This window comes from Entelurus aequoreus, linkage group LG05 (assembly GCF_033978785.1).
Source record: "Entelurus aequoreus isolate RoL-2023_Sb linkage group LG05, RoL_Eaeq_v1.1, whole genome shotgun sequence".
Classification (NCBI taxonomy): domain Eukaryota; kingdom Metazoa; phylum Chordata; class Actinopteri; order Syngnathiformes; family Syngnathidae; genus Entelurus; species Entelurus aequoreus.
Genome location: NC_084735.1, coordinates 4549456 through 4567571, shown reverse-complemented (window position 1 = coordinate 4567571; position 18116 = coordinate 4549456). Strand labels below are relative to the sequence as shown.

The window sequence follows — 18116 nt, the reverse complement described above, 5'->3', positions numbered from 1 at the left end:
GTCCATAGTGGATCTAACATAATAGTGAGAGTCCAGTCCATAGTGGATCTAACATAATATTGTTAAAGTCCAGTCCATAGTGGATCTAACATAATAGTGAGAGTCCAGTCCATAGTGGATCTAACATAATAGTGAGAGTCCAGTCCATAGTGGATCTAACATAATAGTGAGAGTCCAGTCCATAGTGAATCTAACATAATAGTGAGAGTCCAGTCCATAGTGGATCTAACATAATAGTGAGAGTCCAGTCCATAGTGGATCTAACATAATAGTGTGAGAGTCCAGTCCATAGTGGATCTAACATAATAGTGAGAGTCCAGTCCATAGTGGATCTAACATAATAGTGTGAGAGTCCAGTCCATAGTGGATCTAACATAAGAGTGAGAGTCCAGTCCATAGTGGATCTAACATAATAGTGTGAGAGTCCAGTCCATAGTGGATCTAACATAATAGTGAGAGTCCAGTCCATAGTGGATCTAACATAATAGTGAGAGTCCAGTCCATAGTGGATCTAACATAATAGTGTGAGTCCAGTCCATAGTGGATCTAACATAATAGTGAGAGTCCAGTCCATAGTGGATCTAACATAATAGTGAGAGTCCAGTCCATAGTGGTTCTAACATAAGAGTGAGAGTCCAGTCCATAGTGGATCTAACATAATAGTGAGAGTCCAGTCCATAGTGGATCTAACATAATAGTGTGAGAGTCCAGTCCATAGTGGATCTAACATAATAGTGAGAGTCCAGTCCATAGTGGATCTAACATAATAGTGTGAGTCCAGTCCATAGTGGATCTAACATAATAGTGAGAGTCCAGTCCATAGTGGATCTAACATAATAGTGTGAGAGTCCAGTCCATAGTGGATCTAACATAATAGTGTGAGAGTCCAGTCCATAGTGGATCTAACATAATAGTGAGAGTCCAGTCCATAGTGGATCTAACATAAGAGTGAGAGTCCAGTCCATAGTGGATCTAACATAAGAGTGAGAGTCCAGTCCATAGTGGATCTAACATAAGAGTGAGAGTCCAGTCCATAGTGGATCTAACATAATAGTGTGAGAGTCCAGTCCATAGTGGATCTAACATAAGAGTGAGAGTCCAGTCCATAGTGGATCTAACATAAGAGTGAGAGTCCAGTCCATAGTGGATCTAACATAATAGTGTGAGAGTCCAGTCCATAGTGGATCTAACATAATATCGTGAGAGTCCAGTCCATAGTGGATCTAACATAATATCGTGAGAGTCCAGTCCATAGTGGATCTAACATAAGAGTGAGAGTCCAGTCCATAGTGGATCTAACATAATAGTGTGAGAGTCCAGTCCATAGTGGATCTAACATAATATCGTGAGAGTCCAGTTCATAGTGGATCTAACATAATATCGTGAGAGTCCAGTCCATAGTGGATCTAACATAATAGTGTGAGAGTCCAGTCCATAGTGGATCTAACATAATAGTGTGAGAGTCCAGTCCATAGTGGATCTAACATAATAGTGTGAGAGTCCAGGCCATAGTGGATCTAACATAATAGTGTGAGAGTCCAGTCCATAGTGGATCTAACATAATAGTGAGAGTCAAGTCCATAGTGGATCTAACATAATAGTGAGAGTCCAGTCCATAGTGGATCTAACATAATAGTGAGAGTCCAGTCCATAGTGGATCTAACATAATAGTGAGAGTCCAGTCCATAGTGGATCTAACATAATAGTGAGAGTCCAGTCCATAGTGGATCTAACATAATAGTGAGAGTCCAGTCCATAGTGGATCTAACATAATAGTGAGAGTCCAGTCCATAGTGAATCTAACATAATAGTGAGAGTCCAGTCCATAGTGGATCTAACATAATAGTGAGAGTCCAGTCCATAGTGAATCTAACATAATAGTGAGAGTCCAGTCCATAGTGGATCTAACATAATAGTGAGAGTCCAGTCCATAGTGGATCTAACATAATAGTGAGAGTCCAGTCCATAGTGGATCTAACATAATAGTGAGAGTCCAGTCCATAGTGGATCTAACATAATATTGTTAAAGTCCAGTCCATAGTGGATCTAACATAATAGTGAGAGTCCAGTCCATAGTGGATCTAACATAATAGTGAAAGTCCAGTCCATAGTGGATCTAACATAATAGTGAGAGTCCAGTCCATAGTGAATCTAACATAATAGTGAGAGTCCAGTCCATAGTGGATCTAACATAATAGTGAGAGTCCAGTCCATAGTGGATCTAACATAATAGTGTGAGAGTCCAGTCCATAGTGGATCTAACATAATAGTGAGAGTCCAGTCCATAGTGGATCTAACATAATAGTGTGAGAGTCCAGTCCATAGTGGATCTAACATAAGAGTGAGAGTCCAGTCCATAGTGGATCTAACATAATAGTGTGAGAGTCCAGTCCATAGTGGATCTAACATAATAGTGAGAGTCCAGTCCATAGTGGATCTAACATAATAGTGAGAGTCCAGTCCATAGTGGATCTAACATAATAGTGAGAGTCCAGTCCATAGTGGATCTAACATAATAGTGTGAGTCCAGTCCATAGTGGATCTAACATAATAGTGAGAGTCCAGTCCATAGTGGATCTAACATAATAGTGAGAGTCCAGTCCATAGTGGTTCTAACATAAGAGTGAGAGTCCACTCCATAGTGGATCTAACATAATAGTGAGAGTCCAGTCCATAGTGGATCTAACATAATAGTGTGAGAGTCCAGTCCATAGTGGATCTAACATAATAGTGAGAGTCCAGTCCATAGTGGATCTAACATAATAGTGTGAGTCCAGTCCATAGTGGATCTAACATAATAGTGAGAGTCCAGTCCATAGTGGATCTAACATAATAGTGTGAGAGTCCAGTCCATAGTGGATCTAACATAATAGTGTGAGAGTCCAGTCCATAGTGGATCTAACATAATAGTGAGAGTCCAGTCCATAGTGGATCTAACATAAGAGTGAGAGTCCAGTCCATAGTGGATCTAACATAAGAGTGAGAGTCCAGTCCATAGTGGATCTAACATAATAGTGAGAGTCCAGTCCATAGTGGATCTAACATAATAGTGTGAGAGTCCAGTCCATAGTGGATCTAACATAAGAGTGAGAGTCCAGTCCATAGTGGATCTAACATAAGAGTGAGAGTCCAGTCCATAGTTGATCTAACATAATAGTGAGAGTCCAGTCCATAGTGGATCTAACATAATAGTGTGAGAGTCCAGTCCATAGTGGATCTAACATAAGAGTGAGAGTCCAGTCCATAGTGGATCTAACATAAGAGTGAGAGTCCAGTCCATAGTGGATCTAACATAATAGTGTGAGAGTCCAGTCCATAGTGGATCTAACATAAGAGTGAGAGTCCAGTCCATAGTGGATCTAACATAAGAGTGAGAGTCCAGTCCATAGTGGATCTAACATAATAGTGTGAGAGTCCAGTCCATAGTGGATCTAACATAATATCGTGAGAGTCCAGTCCATAGTGGATCTAACATAATATCGTGAGAGTCCAGTCCATAGTGGATCTAACATAAGAGTGAGAGTCCAGTCCATAGTGGATCTAACATAATAGTGTGAGAGTCCAGTCCATAGTGGATCTAACATAATATCGTGAGAGTCCAGTTCATAGTGGATCTAACATAATATCGTGAGAGTCCAGTCCATAGTGGATCTAACATAATAGTGTGAGAGTCCAGTCCATAGTGGATCTAACATAATAGTGTGAGAGTCCAGTCCATAGTGGATCTAACATAATAGTGTGAGAGTCCAGGCCATAGTGGATCTAACATAATATTGAGAGTCCAGTCCATAGTGGATCTAACATAATAGTGAGAGTCCAGTCCATAGTGGATCTAACATAATAGTGAGAGTCCAGTCCATAGTGGATCTAACATAATAGTGAGAGTCCAGTCCATAGTGGATCTAACATAATAGTGTGAGAGTCCAGTCCATAGTGGATCTAACATAATAGTGACAGTCCAGTCCATAGTGGATCTAACATAATATCGTGAGAGTCCAGTCCATAGTGGATCTGACATAATAGTGAGAGTCCAGTCCATAGTGGATCTAACATAAGAGTGAGAGTCCAGTCCATAGTGGATCTAACATAATAGTGTGAGTCCAGTCCATAGTGGATCTAACATAATAGTGAGAGTCCAGTCCATAGTGGATCTAACATAAGAGTGAGAGTCCAGTCCATAGTGGATCTAACATAAGAGTGAGAGTCCAGTCCATAGTGGATCTAACATAAGAGTGAGAGTCCAGTCCATAGTGGATCTAACATAAGAGTGAGAGTCCAGTCCATAGTGGATCTAACATAAGAGTGAGAGTCCAGTCCATAGTGGATCTAACATAATAGTGAGAGTCCAGTCCATAGTGGATCTAACATAATAGTGTGAGAGTCCAGTCCATAGTGGATCTAACATAAGAGTGAGAGTCCAGTCCATAGTGGATCTAACATAATATCGTGAGAGTCCAGTCCATAGTGGATCTAACATAATATCGTGAGAGTCCAGTCCATAGTGGATCTAACATAAGAGTGAGAGTCCAGTCCATAGTGGATCTAACATAAGAGTGAGAGTCCAGTCCATAGTGGATCTAACATAATATCGTGAGAGTCCAGTCCATAGTGGATCTAACATAAGAGTGAGAGTCCAGTCCATAGTGGATCTAACATAATATCGTGAGAGTCCAGTCCATAGTGGATCTAACATAATATCGTGAGAGTCCAGTCCATAGTGGATCTAACATAAGAGTGAGAGTCCAGTCCATAGTGGATCTAACATAAGAGTGAGAGTCCAGTCCATAGTGGATCTAACATAATAGTGTGAGAGTCCAGTCCATAGTGGATCTAACATAATATCGTGAGAGTCCAGTCCATAGTGGATCTAACATAATATCGTGAGAGTCCAGTCCATAGTGGATCTAACATAAGAGTGAGAGTCCAGTCCATAGTGGATCTAACATAATAGTGTGAGAGTCCAGTCCATAGTGGATCTAACATAATATCGTGAGAGTCCAGTTCATAGTGGATCTAACATAATATCGTGAGAGTCCAGTCCATAGTGGATCTAACATAATAGTGTGAGAGTCCAGTCCATAGTGGATCTAACATAATAGTGTGAGAGTCCAGTCCATAGTGGATCTAACATAATAGTGTGAGAGTCCAGGCCATAGTGGATCTAACATAATATTGAGAGTCCAGTCCATAGTGGATCTAACATAATAGTGAGAGTCCAGTCCATAGTGGATCTAACATAATATCGTGAGAGTCCAGTCCATAGTGGATCTGACATAATAGTGAGAGTCCAGTCCATAGTGGATCTAACATAAGAGTGAGAGTCCAGTCCATAGTGGATCTAACATAATAGTGTGAGTCCAGTCCATAGTGGATCTAACATAATAGTGAGAGTCCAGTCCATAGTGGATCTAACATAAGAGTGAGAGTCCAGTCCATAGTGGATCTAACATAAGAGTGAGAGTCCAGTCCATAGTGGATCTAACATAAGAGTGAGAGTCCAGTCCATAGTGGATCTAACATAAGAGTGAGAGTCCAGTCCATAGTGGATCTAACATAAGAGTGAGAGTCCAGTCCATAGTGGATCTAACATAATAGTGAGAGTCCAGTCCATAGTGGATCTAACATAATAGTGTGAGAGTCCAGTCCATAGTGGATCTAACATAAGAGTGAGAGTCCAGTCCATAGTGGATCTAACATAAGAGTGAGAGTCCAGTCCATAGTGGATCTAACATAATATCGTGAGAGTCCAGTCCATAGTGGATCTAACATAATATCGTGAGAGTCCAGTCCATAGTGGATCTAACATAATATCGTGAGAGTCCAGTCCATAGTGGATCTAACATAAGAGTGAGAGTCCAGTCCATAGTGGATCTAACATAATATCGTGAGAGTCCAGTCCATAGTGGATCTAACATAAGAGTGAGAGTCCAGTCCATAGTGGATCTAACATAATATCGTGAGAGTCCAGTCCATAGTGGATCTAACATAAGAGTGAGAGTCCAGTCCATAGTGGATCTAACATAATATCGTGAGAGTCCAGTCCATAGTGGATCTAACATAATATCGTGAGAGTCCAGTCCATAGTGGATCTAACATAATAGTGTGAGTCCAGTCCATAGTGGATCTAACATAATAGTGAGAGTCCAGTCCATAGTGGATCTAACATAATATCGTGAGAGTCCAGTCCATAGTGGATCTAACATAAGAGTGAGAGTCCAGTCCATAGTGGATCTAACATAATAGTGTGAGAGTCCAGTCCATAGTGGATCTAACATAATATCGTGAGAGTCCAGTCCATAGTGGATCTAACATAATAGTGTGAGAGTCCAGTCCATAGTGGATCTAACATAATAGTGTGAGAGTCCAGTCCATAGTGGATCTAACATAATAGTGTGAGAGTCCAGTCCATAGTGGATCTAACATAATAGTGAGAGTCCAGTCCATAGTGGATCTAACATAATAGTGAGAGTCCAGTCCATAGTAGATCTAACATAATAGTGTGAGTCCAGTCCATAGTGGATCTAACATAATAGTGAGAGTCCAGTCCATAGTGGATCTAACATAAGAGTGAGAGTCCAGTCCATAGTGGATCTAACATAAGAGTGAGAGTCCAGTCCATAGTGGATCTAACATAATAGTGTGAGAGTCCAGTCCATAGTGGATCTAACATAATATCGTGAGAGTCCAGTCCATAGTGGATCTAACATAATAGTGTGAGAGTCCAGTCCATAGTGGATCTAACATAATAGTGTGAGAGTCCAGTCCATAGTGGATCTAACATAATAGTGTGAGAGTCCAGTCCATAGTGGATCTAACATAATAGTGAGAGTCCAGTCCATAGTGGATCTAACATAATAGTGAGAGTCCAGTCCATAGTAGATCTAACATAATAGTGTGAGTCCAGTCCATAGTGGATCTAACATAATAGCGAGAGTCCAGTCCATAGTGGATCTAACATAAGAGTGAGAGTCCAGTCCATAGTGGATCTAACATAAGAGTGAGAGTCCAGTCCATAGTGGATCTAACATAATAGTGTGAGAGTCCAGTCCATAGTGGATCTAACATAATAGTGAGAGTCCAGTCCATAGTGGATCTAATATAATAGTGTGAGTCCAGTCCATAGTGGATCTAACATAATATTGTGAGAGTCCAGTCCATAGTGGATCTAACATAATAGTGTGAGAGTCCAGTCCATAGTGGATCTAACATAATAGTGAGAGTCCAGTCCATAGTGGATCTAACATAATAGTGAGAGTCCAGTCCATAGTGGATCTAACATAATATCGTGAGAGTCCAGTCCATAGTGGATCTAACATAATAGTGTGAGAGTCCAGTCCATAGTGGATATAACATAATAGTGTGAGAGTCCAGTCCATAGTGGATCTAACATAATAGTGTGAGAGTCCAGTCCATAGTGGATCTAACATAATAGTGTGAGAGTCCAGACCATAGTGGATCTAACATAATATCGTGAGAGTCCAGACCATAGTGGATCTAACATAATAGTGTGAGTCCAGTCCATAGTGGATCTAACATAATAGTGTGAGAGTCCAGACCATAGTGGATCTAACATAATAGTGAGAGTCCAGTCCATAGTGGATCTAACATAGTAGTGAGAGTCCAGTCCATAGTGGATCTAACATAATAGTGTGAGAGTCCAGTCCATAGTGGATCTAACATAATAGTGAGAGTCCAGTCCATAGTGGATCTAACATAATAGTGAGAGTCCAGTCCATAGTGGATCTAACATAATAGTGAGAGTCCAGTCCATAGTGGATCTAACATAATAGTGTGAGAGTCCAGACCATAGTGGATCTAACATAATATCGTGAGAGTCCAGTCCATAGTGGATCTAACATAATAGTGAGAGTCCAGTCCATAGTGGATCTAACATAATAGTGAGAGTCCAGTCCATAGTGGATCTAACATAATAGTGAGAGTCCAGTCCATAGTGGATCTAACATAATAGTGAGAGTCCAGTCCATAGTGGATCTAACATAATAGTGTGAGAGTCCAGACCATAGTGGATCTAACATAATATCGTGAGAGTCCAGTCCATAGTGGATCTAACATAATATTGAGAGTCCAGTCCATAGTGGATCTAACATAATAGTGAGAGTCCAGTCCATAGTGGATCTAACATAATAGTGAGAGTCCAGTCCATAGTGGATCTAACATAATATTGAGAGTCCAGTCCATAGTGGATCTAACATAATAGTGAGAGTCCAGTCCATAGTGGATCTAACATAATAGTGAGAGTCCAGTCCATAGTGGATCTAACATAATATCGTGAGAGTCCAGTCCATAGTGGATCTAACATAATATCGTGAGAGTCCAGTCCATAGTGGATCTAACATAATAGTGTGAGTCCAGTCCATAGTGGATCTAACATAATAGTGAGAGAGTCCAGTCCATAGTGGATCTAACATAATAGTGTGAGAGTCCAGTCCATAGTGGATCTAACATAATAGTGTGAGAGTCCAGTCCATAGTGGATCTAACATAATAGTGAGAGTCCAGTCCATAGTGGATCTAACATAATAGTGTGAGAGTCCAGTCCATAGTGGATCTAACATAATAGTGTGAGAGTCCAGTCCATAGTGGATCTAACATAATAGTGTGAGAGTCCAGTCCATAGTGGATCTAACATAATAGTGTGAGAGTCCAGTCCATAGTGGATCTAACATAATAGTGAGAGTCCAGTCCATAGTGGATCTAACATAATATCGTGAGAGTCCAGTCCATAGTGGATCTAACATAATAGTGAGAGTCCAGTCCATAGTGGATCTAACATAATATCGTGATAGTCCAGTCCATAGTGGATCTAACATAATATCGTGAGAGTCCAGTCCATAGTGGATCTAACATAATAGTGAGAGTCCAGTCCATAGTGGATCTAACATAATAGTGTGAGTCCAGTCCATAGTGGATCTAACATAATAGTGAGAGAGTCCAGTCCATAGTGGATCTAACATAATAGTGTGAGAGTCCAGTCCATAGTGGATCTAACATAATAGTGTGAGAGTCCAGTCCATAGTGGATCTAACATAATAGTGAGAGTCCAGTCCATAGTGGATCTAACATAATAGTGTGAGAGTCCAGTCCATAGTGGATCTAACATAATAGTGTGAGAGTCCAGTCCATAGTGGATCTAACATAATAGTGTGAGAGTCCAGTCCATAGTGGATCTAACATAATAGTGAGAGTCCAGTCCATAGTGGATCTAACATAATAGTGTGAGAGTCCAGTCCATAGTGGATCTAACATAATAGTGAGAGTCCAGTCCATAGTGGATCTAACATAATAGTGAGAGTCCAGTCCATAGTGGATCTGTTGATACCGACAACAAGAGGCCGATACAGTAGTATACTGATATTGTATCTGTTGATACCGACAACAAGAGGCCGATACAGTAGTATACTGATATTGTATCTGTTGATACCGACAACAAGAGGCCGATACAGTAGTATACTGATATTGTATCTGTTGATACCGACAACAAGAGGCCGATACTGATGTATGTTAAGTTGCCAAATATTGATGGCGATAGTCGGTAATAATAGAAATAATTGTTGTTAAAATGAGAGAAACAAACCAACCTTGAGAAAGTTCTGGCAATCCTCCAGGCCGATCTCACTCAGGACATGTTTGACGGACTTGCGCGCCTTCCGGATCTTGTCCAGGTTCCCGACCGGGAGCTGATACATGCTTCCTCAGCGACCTGCAACGTGTTGATGGACACACGTTAGACGGCGACCACAAACTCCTTCTTGGCAGCATCACTTCCTGGCCTGCAGGAAGAAGCCACCAGTGCGAGTGCGCCCCCTGGCGGCTGGGAGCAGCGCGCGGGGGACGACTTCCGGTGCTTGGTGAGTGCTGTGACGTCACTTTGCTGGCCAAAAGTGTGCTATTTAGTGGTCAAGTGTATGATGTAGCATTTGTAGCAGGGCATGCTAACGCAGCATCTTTGTGTGGCCATGCATGATGTTCTGCCGAATGAGGCGTTCAATGACATGCACAGCGTGGGAAACTAGGCGCTTGGAAAAGTGCAAACAAAAGGCAGCGCTTGCAGCATCGCGCACGTTTACCTGCCGGTGCCCGGTTCCGAAGCAGCGTTCGGGCGTCCTCCGAGCCCCGTCCCCCCCACCCCCGTCCCCCCGGTGCCTCTCGGTGCCCCTCAGTCCGCAGCAGCGACGCCGCTCGTCTGCGCTCCGACGCCCGCCAAACACGCTCACCCGAGCCGCATCCGGCGTCTGCGTCCACCGCTCCGGTGCCGACAAAAAGGTGACGTCGGCGCCGCTCAACCGGAGACGAGGACAATCGCGCACCCCCCGCAGAAAAAAAAAAATTCGCCGCGGCCTTTTTTTTGTCCCTTTCTTCGCCGTAACGAGAGAAGATGGCGCTCAAGTTCAGGATATGACGTAGGAGGGACTCATTTGCATGCCGCACGAACCGACCAATAGGAGGCCTCCGGCTCTGTTTGCTCAATAACTTTTTATTGGCCTTGTGGCGAACTTTGGCTCACTTCCACAAAGTCCAGGTGGTAATTATCCCAATTAAGTCGGCCACTTTGATGTCATACCTGACTGGCTAATTGGATTTATGGCCGCCACAGCGACGTAGGGGGCGTGGCTACGGCGGCCATGTTGGGAGACCACGTGGTACGGGACCAACGGGCGGACCAATGAGCTGCGAGGAAAATGAGCTAAATGGGCGGTCCCTCCTGGCCCTGACGTCACATCATGCTACTTTTATTGGCCAATCCCTGAGAGGCAGCATTTAGCCAGGAGGAGCCTCAGTGCCACTTTAATAGCTTTGTCCCCTAGCTAACATCGCCAAAACACGCTTTTATTCGCACACGTTTCAATCTAAACAACACTTTTGGGGAACAAAAATGGCAACTTTGGCGTCCACTAAACAGCGAATGTAAACGTAAACGTCGGAACTACCAACGAAACGTTTCGGGGTTTTTCTTTACAAATACGGCAACTTTTACGTAAACTTCGTAACTCAACGTCGGGATTTTTAGACCTCCTTTTTTTGTCCTACGTGCTACTTTTAGTACGACTATGAAGATGTTGTCCTACGTGCTACTTTTAGTACGACTATGAAGATGTTGTCCTTCGTGCTACTTTTAGTACGACTATGAAGATGTTGTCCTACGTGCTACTTTTAGTACGACTATGAAGATGTCCTACGTGCTACTTTTAGTACGACTATGAAGATGTTGTCCTAGGTTCTACTTTTAGTACGACTATGAAGATGTTGTCCTACGTGCTACTTTTAGTACGATTATGAAGATGTTGTCCTACGTGCTACTTTTAGTACGACTATGAAGATGTTGTCCTAGGTCCTACTTTTAGTACGACTATGAAGATGTCCTACGTGCTACTTTTAGTACGACTATGAAGATGTTGTCCTAGGTTCTACTTTTAGTACGATTATGAAGATGTTGTCCTAGGTGCTACTTTTAGTACGACTATGAAGATGTTGTCCTAGGTTCTACTTTTAGTACGACTATGAAGATGTTGTCCTACGTGCTACTTTTAGTACGACTATGAAGATGTTGTCCTACGTGCTACTTTTAGTACGACTATGAAGATGTTGTCCTACGTGCTACTTTTAGTGCGACTATGAAGATGTTGTCCTACGTGCTACTTTTAGTACAACTATGAAGATGTTGTCCTACGTGCTACTTTTAGTGCGACTATGAAGATGTTGTCCTACGTGCTACTTTTAGTACGACTATGAAGATGTTGTCCTACGTGCTACTTTTAGTGCGACTATAAAGATGTTGTCCTACGTGCTACTTTTAGTACGACTATGAAGATGTTGTCCTACGTGCTACTTTTAGTACGACTATGAAGATGTTGTCCTACATGCTACTTTTAGTACGACTATGAAGATGTTGTCCTAGGTTCTACTTTTAGTACGACTATGAAGATGTTGTCCTACATGCTACTTTTAGTACGACTATGAAGATGTTGTCCTACGTGCTACTTTTAGTACGACTATGAAGATGTTGTCCTACGTGCTACTTTTAGTACGACTATGAAGATGTTGTCCTACGTGCTACTTTTAGTACGACTATGAAGATGTTGTCCTACGTGCTACTTTTAGTACGACTATGAAGATGTTGTCCTACGTGCTACTTTTAGTACGACTATGAAGATGTTGTCCTACGGGCTACTTTTAGTACGACTATGAAGATGTTGTCCTACGTGCTACTTTTAGTACGACTATGAAGATGTTGTCCTACGTGCTACTTTTAGTACGACTATGAAGATGTTGTCCTACGTGCTACTTTTAGTACGACTATGAAGATGTTGTCCTACGTGCTACGTTTAGTACGACTATGAAGATGTTGTCCTACGTGCTACGTTTAGTACGACTATTAAGATGTTGTCCTACGTGCTACTTTTAGTACGACTATGAAGATGTTGTCCTACGTGCTACTTTTAGTACGACTATGAAGATGTTGTCCTACGTGCTACGTTTAGTACGACTATGAAGATGTTGTCCTACGTGCTATGTTTAGTACGACTATGAAGATGTTGTCCTACGTGCTACTTTTAGTACGACTATGAAGATGTTGTCCTACGTGCTACTTTTAGTGCGACTAGGAAGATGTTGTCCTACGTGCTACTTTTAGTGCGACTATGAAGATGTTGTCCTACGTGCTACTTTTAGTACGACTATGAAGATGTTGTCCTACGTGCTACTTTTAGTACGACTATGAAGATGTTGTCCTACGTGCTACTTTTAGTGCGACTATGAAGATGTTGTCCTACGTGCTACTTTTAGTACGACTATGAAGATGTTGTCCTACGTGCTACTTTTAGTACGACTATGAAGATGTTGTCCTACCTGCTACTTTTAGTACGACTATGAAGATGTTGTCCTACAACAAATGGATGTCAAATATACATGACATCATCATTGTCACAAACACTACACTTTATCATTTGTAATGCAGCGTTTAATACGAATGTATGACATCATCCTTGTCACAAACACTACACTTTATCATTTGTAACGGAGGTTTTGATACAAATGCATGGCATCATCATTGTGACAAACACTACACTTTATCATTTGTAATGCAGGTTCTAATACGAATGTATGACATCATCATTGTGACAAACACTACACTTTATCATTTGTAATGCAGGTTCTAATACGAATGTATGACATCATCCTTGTCCCGAACACTACACTTTATCATTTGTAATGCAGGTTGTAATACGAATGTGTGACATCATCCTTGTCACGAACACTACACTTTATCATGTGTACTGCAGGTTGTAATAGGGTCAAAGTTGTATTTTAAATGAACTTCCTAACTTGGCAACATGAACATTTATATTCCAACTAAAAGTAAGGTTGATGTTTGGCCAGCCAGGGATCTTAGCTCGATGTCTAGCGCACTCGGAGGACACGGGTGGTCAAGCAGGTGTTGGACCAGGCTGATACGTGCCACAACTCACTTCTGCATTTACACTGCAATACAACTTGCGATCACTTTGCTGTCAAACTGCTTTTGTTTACATTTCTTCTTCTATCACTGACATGATATCATATAATACATGACATGATATCATATAATACATGATATCATATAATACATGACATGATATCATATAATACATGACATGATATCATATAATACATGACATCATATAATACATGACGTGATATCATATAATACATGACATGATATCATATAATACATGACATAATATCATATAATACATGACACATCATATAATACGTGATATCATATAATACATGACATGATATCCTATAATACATGACACATCATATAATACATGACGTGATATCATATAATACATGACATGATATCATATAATACATGACACATCATATAATACGTGATATCATATAATACATGACATGACATCATATAATACATGACACATCATATAATACGTGATATCATATAATACATGACATGATATCATATAATACATGACACATCATATAATACGTGATATCATATAATACATGACATGATATCATATAATACATGACACATCATATAATACATGACGTGATATCATATAATACATGACATGATATCATATAATACATGACACATCATATAATACATGACGTGATATCATATAATACATGACATGATATCATATAATACATGACACATCATATAACACGTGATATCATATAATACATGACATGATATCATATAATACATGACACATCATATAATACGTGATATCATATAATACATGACATGATATCATATAATACATGACACATCATATAATACATGATATCATATAATACATGACACATCATATAATACATGATATCATATAATACATGACACGTCATATAATACATGATATCATATAATACATGACACATCATATAATACATGATATCATATAATACATGACATGATATCATATAATACATGACACGTCATATAATACATGACGTGATATCATATAATACATGACACATCATATAATACGTGATATCATATAATACATGACATGATATCATATAATACATGACACATCATATAATACGTGATATCATATAATACATGATATCATATAATACATGACATGATATCATATAATACATGACACATCATATAATACATGATATCATATAATACATGACATGATATCATATAATACATGACACATCATATAATACATGATATCATATAATACATGATATCATATAATACATGACACATCATATAATACATGATATCATATAATACATGACACGTCATATAATACATGACATGATATCATATAATACATGACACATCATATAACACATGATATCCTATAATACATGATATCATATAATACATGACACGTCATATAATACATATCATATAATACATGACACCTCATATAATACATGACGTGATATCATGTAATACATGACACATCATATAATACATGATATCATATAATACATGATATCATATAATACATGACACGTCATATAATACATGATATCATATAATACATGATATCATATAATACATGATATCATATAATACATGACACGTCATATAATACATGATATCATATAATACATGACATGATATCATATAATACATGACACATTATATAATACATGACGTGATATCATATAATACATGACATGATATCATATAATACATGACACGTCATATAATACATGACATGATATCTATTATATAATAACTTATTATATGATATCATGTCATGTATTATATGATATCATGTCATGTATTATATGATATCATGTCATGTATTATATGATATCATGTATTATATGATATCATGTCATGTATTATATGATATCATGTATTATATGATATCATGTCATGTATTATATGATATCATGTATTATATGATATCATGTATTATATGATATCATGTCATGTATTATATGATATCACGTCATGTATTATATGATATCATGTCATGTATTATATGATATCATGTATTATATGATATCATGTCATGTATTATATGATATCATGTATTATATGATATCATGTATTATATGACATCATGTCATGTATTATATGATATCACGTCATGTATTATATGATATCATGTCATGTATTATATGATATCATGTATTATATGATATCATGTCATGTATTATATGATATCACGTCATGTATTATATGATATCATGTCATGTATTATATATCATGTAATATATGATATCATGTCATGTATTATACGATATCATGTAATATATGATATCATGTCATGTATTATACGATATCATGTCATGTATTATATGATATGTCATGTATTATATGATATCATGTCATGTATTATATGATATCATATCATGTATTATATGATATCATGTCATGTATTATATGATATCATATCATGTATTATATGATATCATGTATTATATGATATCATGTAATAAATGATATCATGCATGAAGGAACATCACATGGTCACATGTGTTCTAAGAGTTGGACAAATGTTAAATGTATCTTACAACCATCATTATGATTATTATTATTACATGTATCTTACCACCATCCATCCATCCATTTTCTACCGCTTATTCCCTTCGGGGTAGCGGGGGGTGCTGGAGCCTATCTCAGCTACAATCGGGCGGAAGGCGGGGTGCACCCTGGACAAGTCGCCACCTCATCGCAGGGCCAACACAGATAGACAGACAACATTCACACACTAGGGAGCATTTAGTGTTGCCAATCAACCTATCCCCCTTTGGAGGTGGGAGGGGCCTATCCCCAGGTGCATGTCTTTGGAGGTGGGAGGGGCCTATCCCCAGGTGCATGTCTTTGGAGGTGGGAGGGGCCTATCCCCAGGTGCATGTCTTTGGAGGTGAGAGGGGCCTATCCCCAGGTGCATGTCTTTGGAGGTGGGAGGGGCCTATCACCAGGTGCATGTCTTTGGAGGTGGGAGGAGCGTATCCCCAGGTGCATGTCTTTGGAGGTGGGAGGAGCCTATCCCCAGGTGCATGTCTTTGGAGGTGGGAGGGGCCTATCCCCAGGTGCATGTCTTTGGAGGTGGGAGGAGCCTATCCCCAGGTGCATGTCTTTGCAGGTGGGAGGAGCCTATCCCCAGGTGCATGTCTTTGGAGGTGGGAGGGGCCTATCCCCAGGTGCATGTCTTTGGAGGTGGGAGGGGCCTATCCCCAGGTGCATGTCTTTGGAGGTGGGAGGGGCCTATCCCCAGGTGCATGTCTTTGGAGGTGGGAGGGGCCTATCCCCAGGTGCATGTCTTTGGAGGTGAGAGGGGCCTATCCCCAGGTGCATGTCTTTGGAGGTGAGAGGGGCCTATCACCAGGTGCATGTCTTTGGAGGTGGGAGGAGCGTATCCCCAGGTGCATGTCTTTGGAGGTGGGAGGAGCCTATCCCCAGGTGCATGTCTTTGGAGGTGGGAGGGGCCTATCCCCAGGTGCATGTCTTTGGAGGTGGGAGGAGCCTATCCCCAGGTGCATGTCTTTGCAGGTGGGAGGAGCCTATCCCCAGGTGCATGTCTTTGCAGGTGGGAGGAGCCTATCCCCAGGTGCATGTCTTTGGAGGTGGGAGGAGCCTATCCCCAGGTGCATGTCTTTGGAGGTGGGAGGAGCCTATCCCCAGGTGCTGTGTCTTTGGAGGTGGGAGCAAGCCGGAGTACCCGGAGAGAACCCACACAGTCACGGGGAGAACATGCAAACTCCACACAGAAAGATCCAGAGGCCGGGATTGAACTCACGACTACTCAGGACCTTCGTATTGTGAGGCAGACGCACTAACCCCTCTCCCACCGTGCTGCCCTCTCACCACCATCATTATGATTATTATTATTATTAAATGTATCTTACCACCATCATTATGATTATTATTATTATTAAATGTATCTTACCACCATCATTATGATTATTATTATTAAATGTATCTTACCACCATCATTATGATTATTATTATTAAATGTATCTTACCACCATCATTATGATTAATATTAAATGTATCTTACCACCATCAATAGGATTATTATTATGATTATTATTAAATGTATCTTACCACCATCATTATGATTATTATTATTACATGTATCTTACCACCATCATTATGATTAATATTAAATGTATCTTACCACCATCAATAGGATTATTATTATGATTATTATTAAATGTATCTTACCACCATCATTATGATGATTATTATTACATGTATCTTACCACCATCATTATGATTATTATTATTAAATGTATCTTACCACCATCATTATGATTATCGTTAAATGTGTCTTACCACCATCAATTGGATTATTATTATGATTATTATTAAATGTATCTTATCACATCAGTATGTTTATTATTATTTATTATTCAATGTATCTTATCTCATCAATATGTTTATTATTATTATTATTAAATGTACCTTATCTCATCAATATGTTTATTATTATTATTATTAAATATGTCTTACCACCATCAATAGGATTATTATTATGATTATTATTAAATGTATCTTATCACATCAATATTTTTATTATTATTATTAAATGTATCTTATCACATCAATATGTTTATTAATAAATGTGTCTTACCACCGTCAACAGGACTATTATTATGATTATT

General features: G+C 39.6%; 1 protein-coding gene across 3 annotated transcripts in view; it reads right to left on the bottom strand.

The window, feature by feature from the left end:
- LOC133650041 (activity-dependent neuroprotective protein 2a-like) overlaps nucleotides 1-18116 on the bottom strand; it is a 47802-nt gene that overhangs the window by 12243 nt on the left and 17443 nt on the right. The window contains exons 1-2 of one of the 3 annotated variants that reach the window (XM_062046811.1): nucleotides 10088-10150; nucleotides 9599-9720 (exon numbers count right to left, since the gene is read on the bottom strand). In XM_062046811.1, the coding sequence (XP_061902795.1) occupies nucleotides 9599-9706 (108 nt within the window). In that variant the 5' untranslated portion in view covers nucleotides 9707-9720; nucleotides 10088-10150. Of the gene's footprint in view, nucleotides 1-9598; nucleotides 10060-10087; nucleotides 10151-18116 lie in introns of those variants that run through there. The other 2 variants (XM_062046812.1, XM_062046810.1) reach the window with 2 other exon arrangements.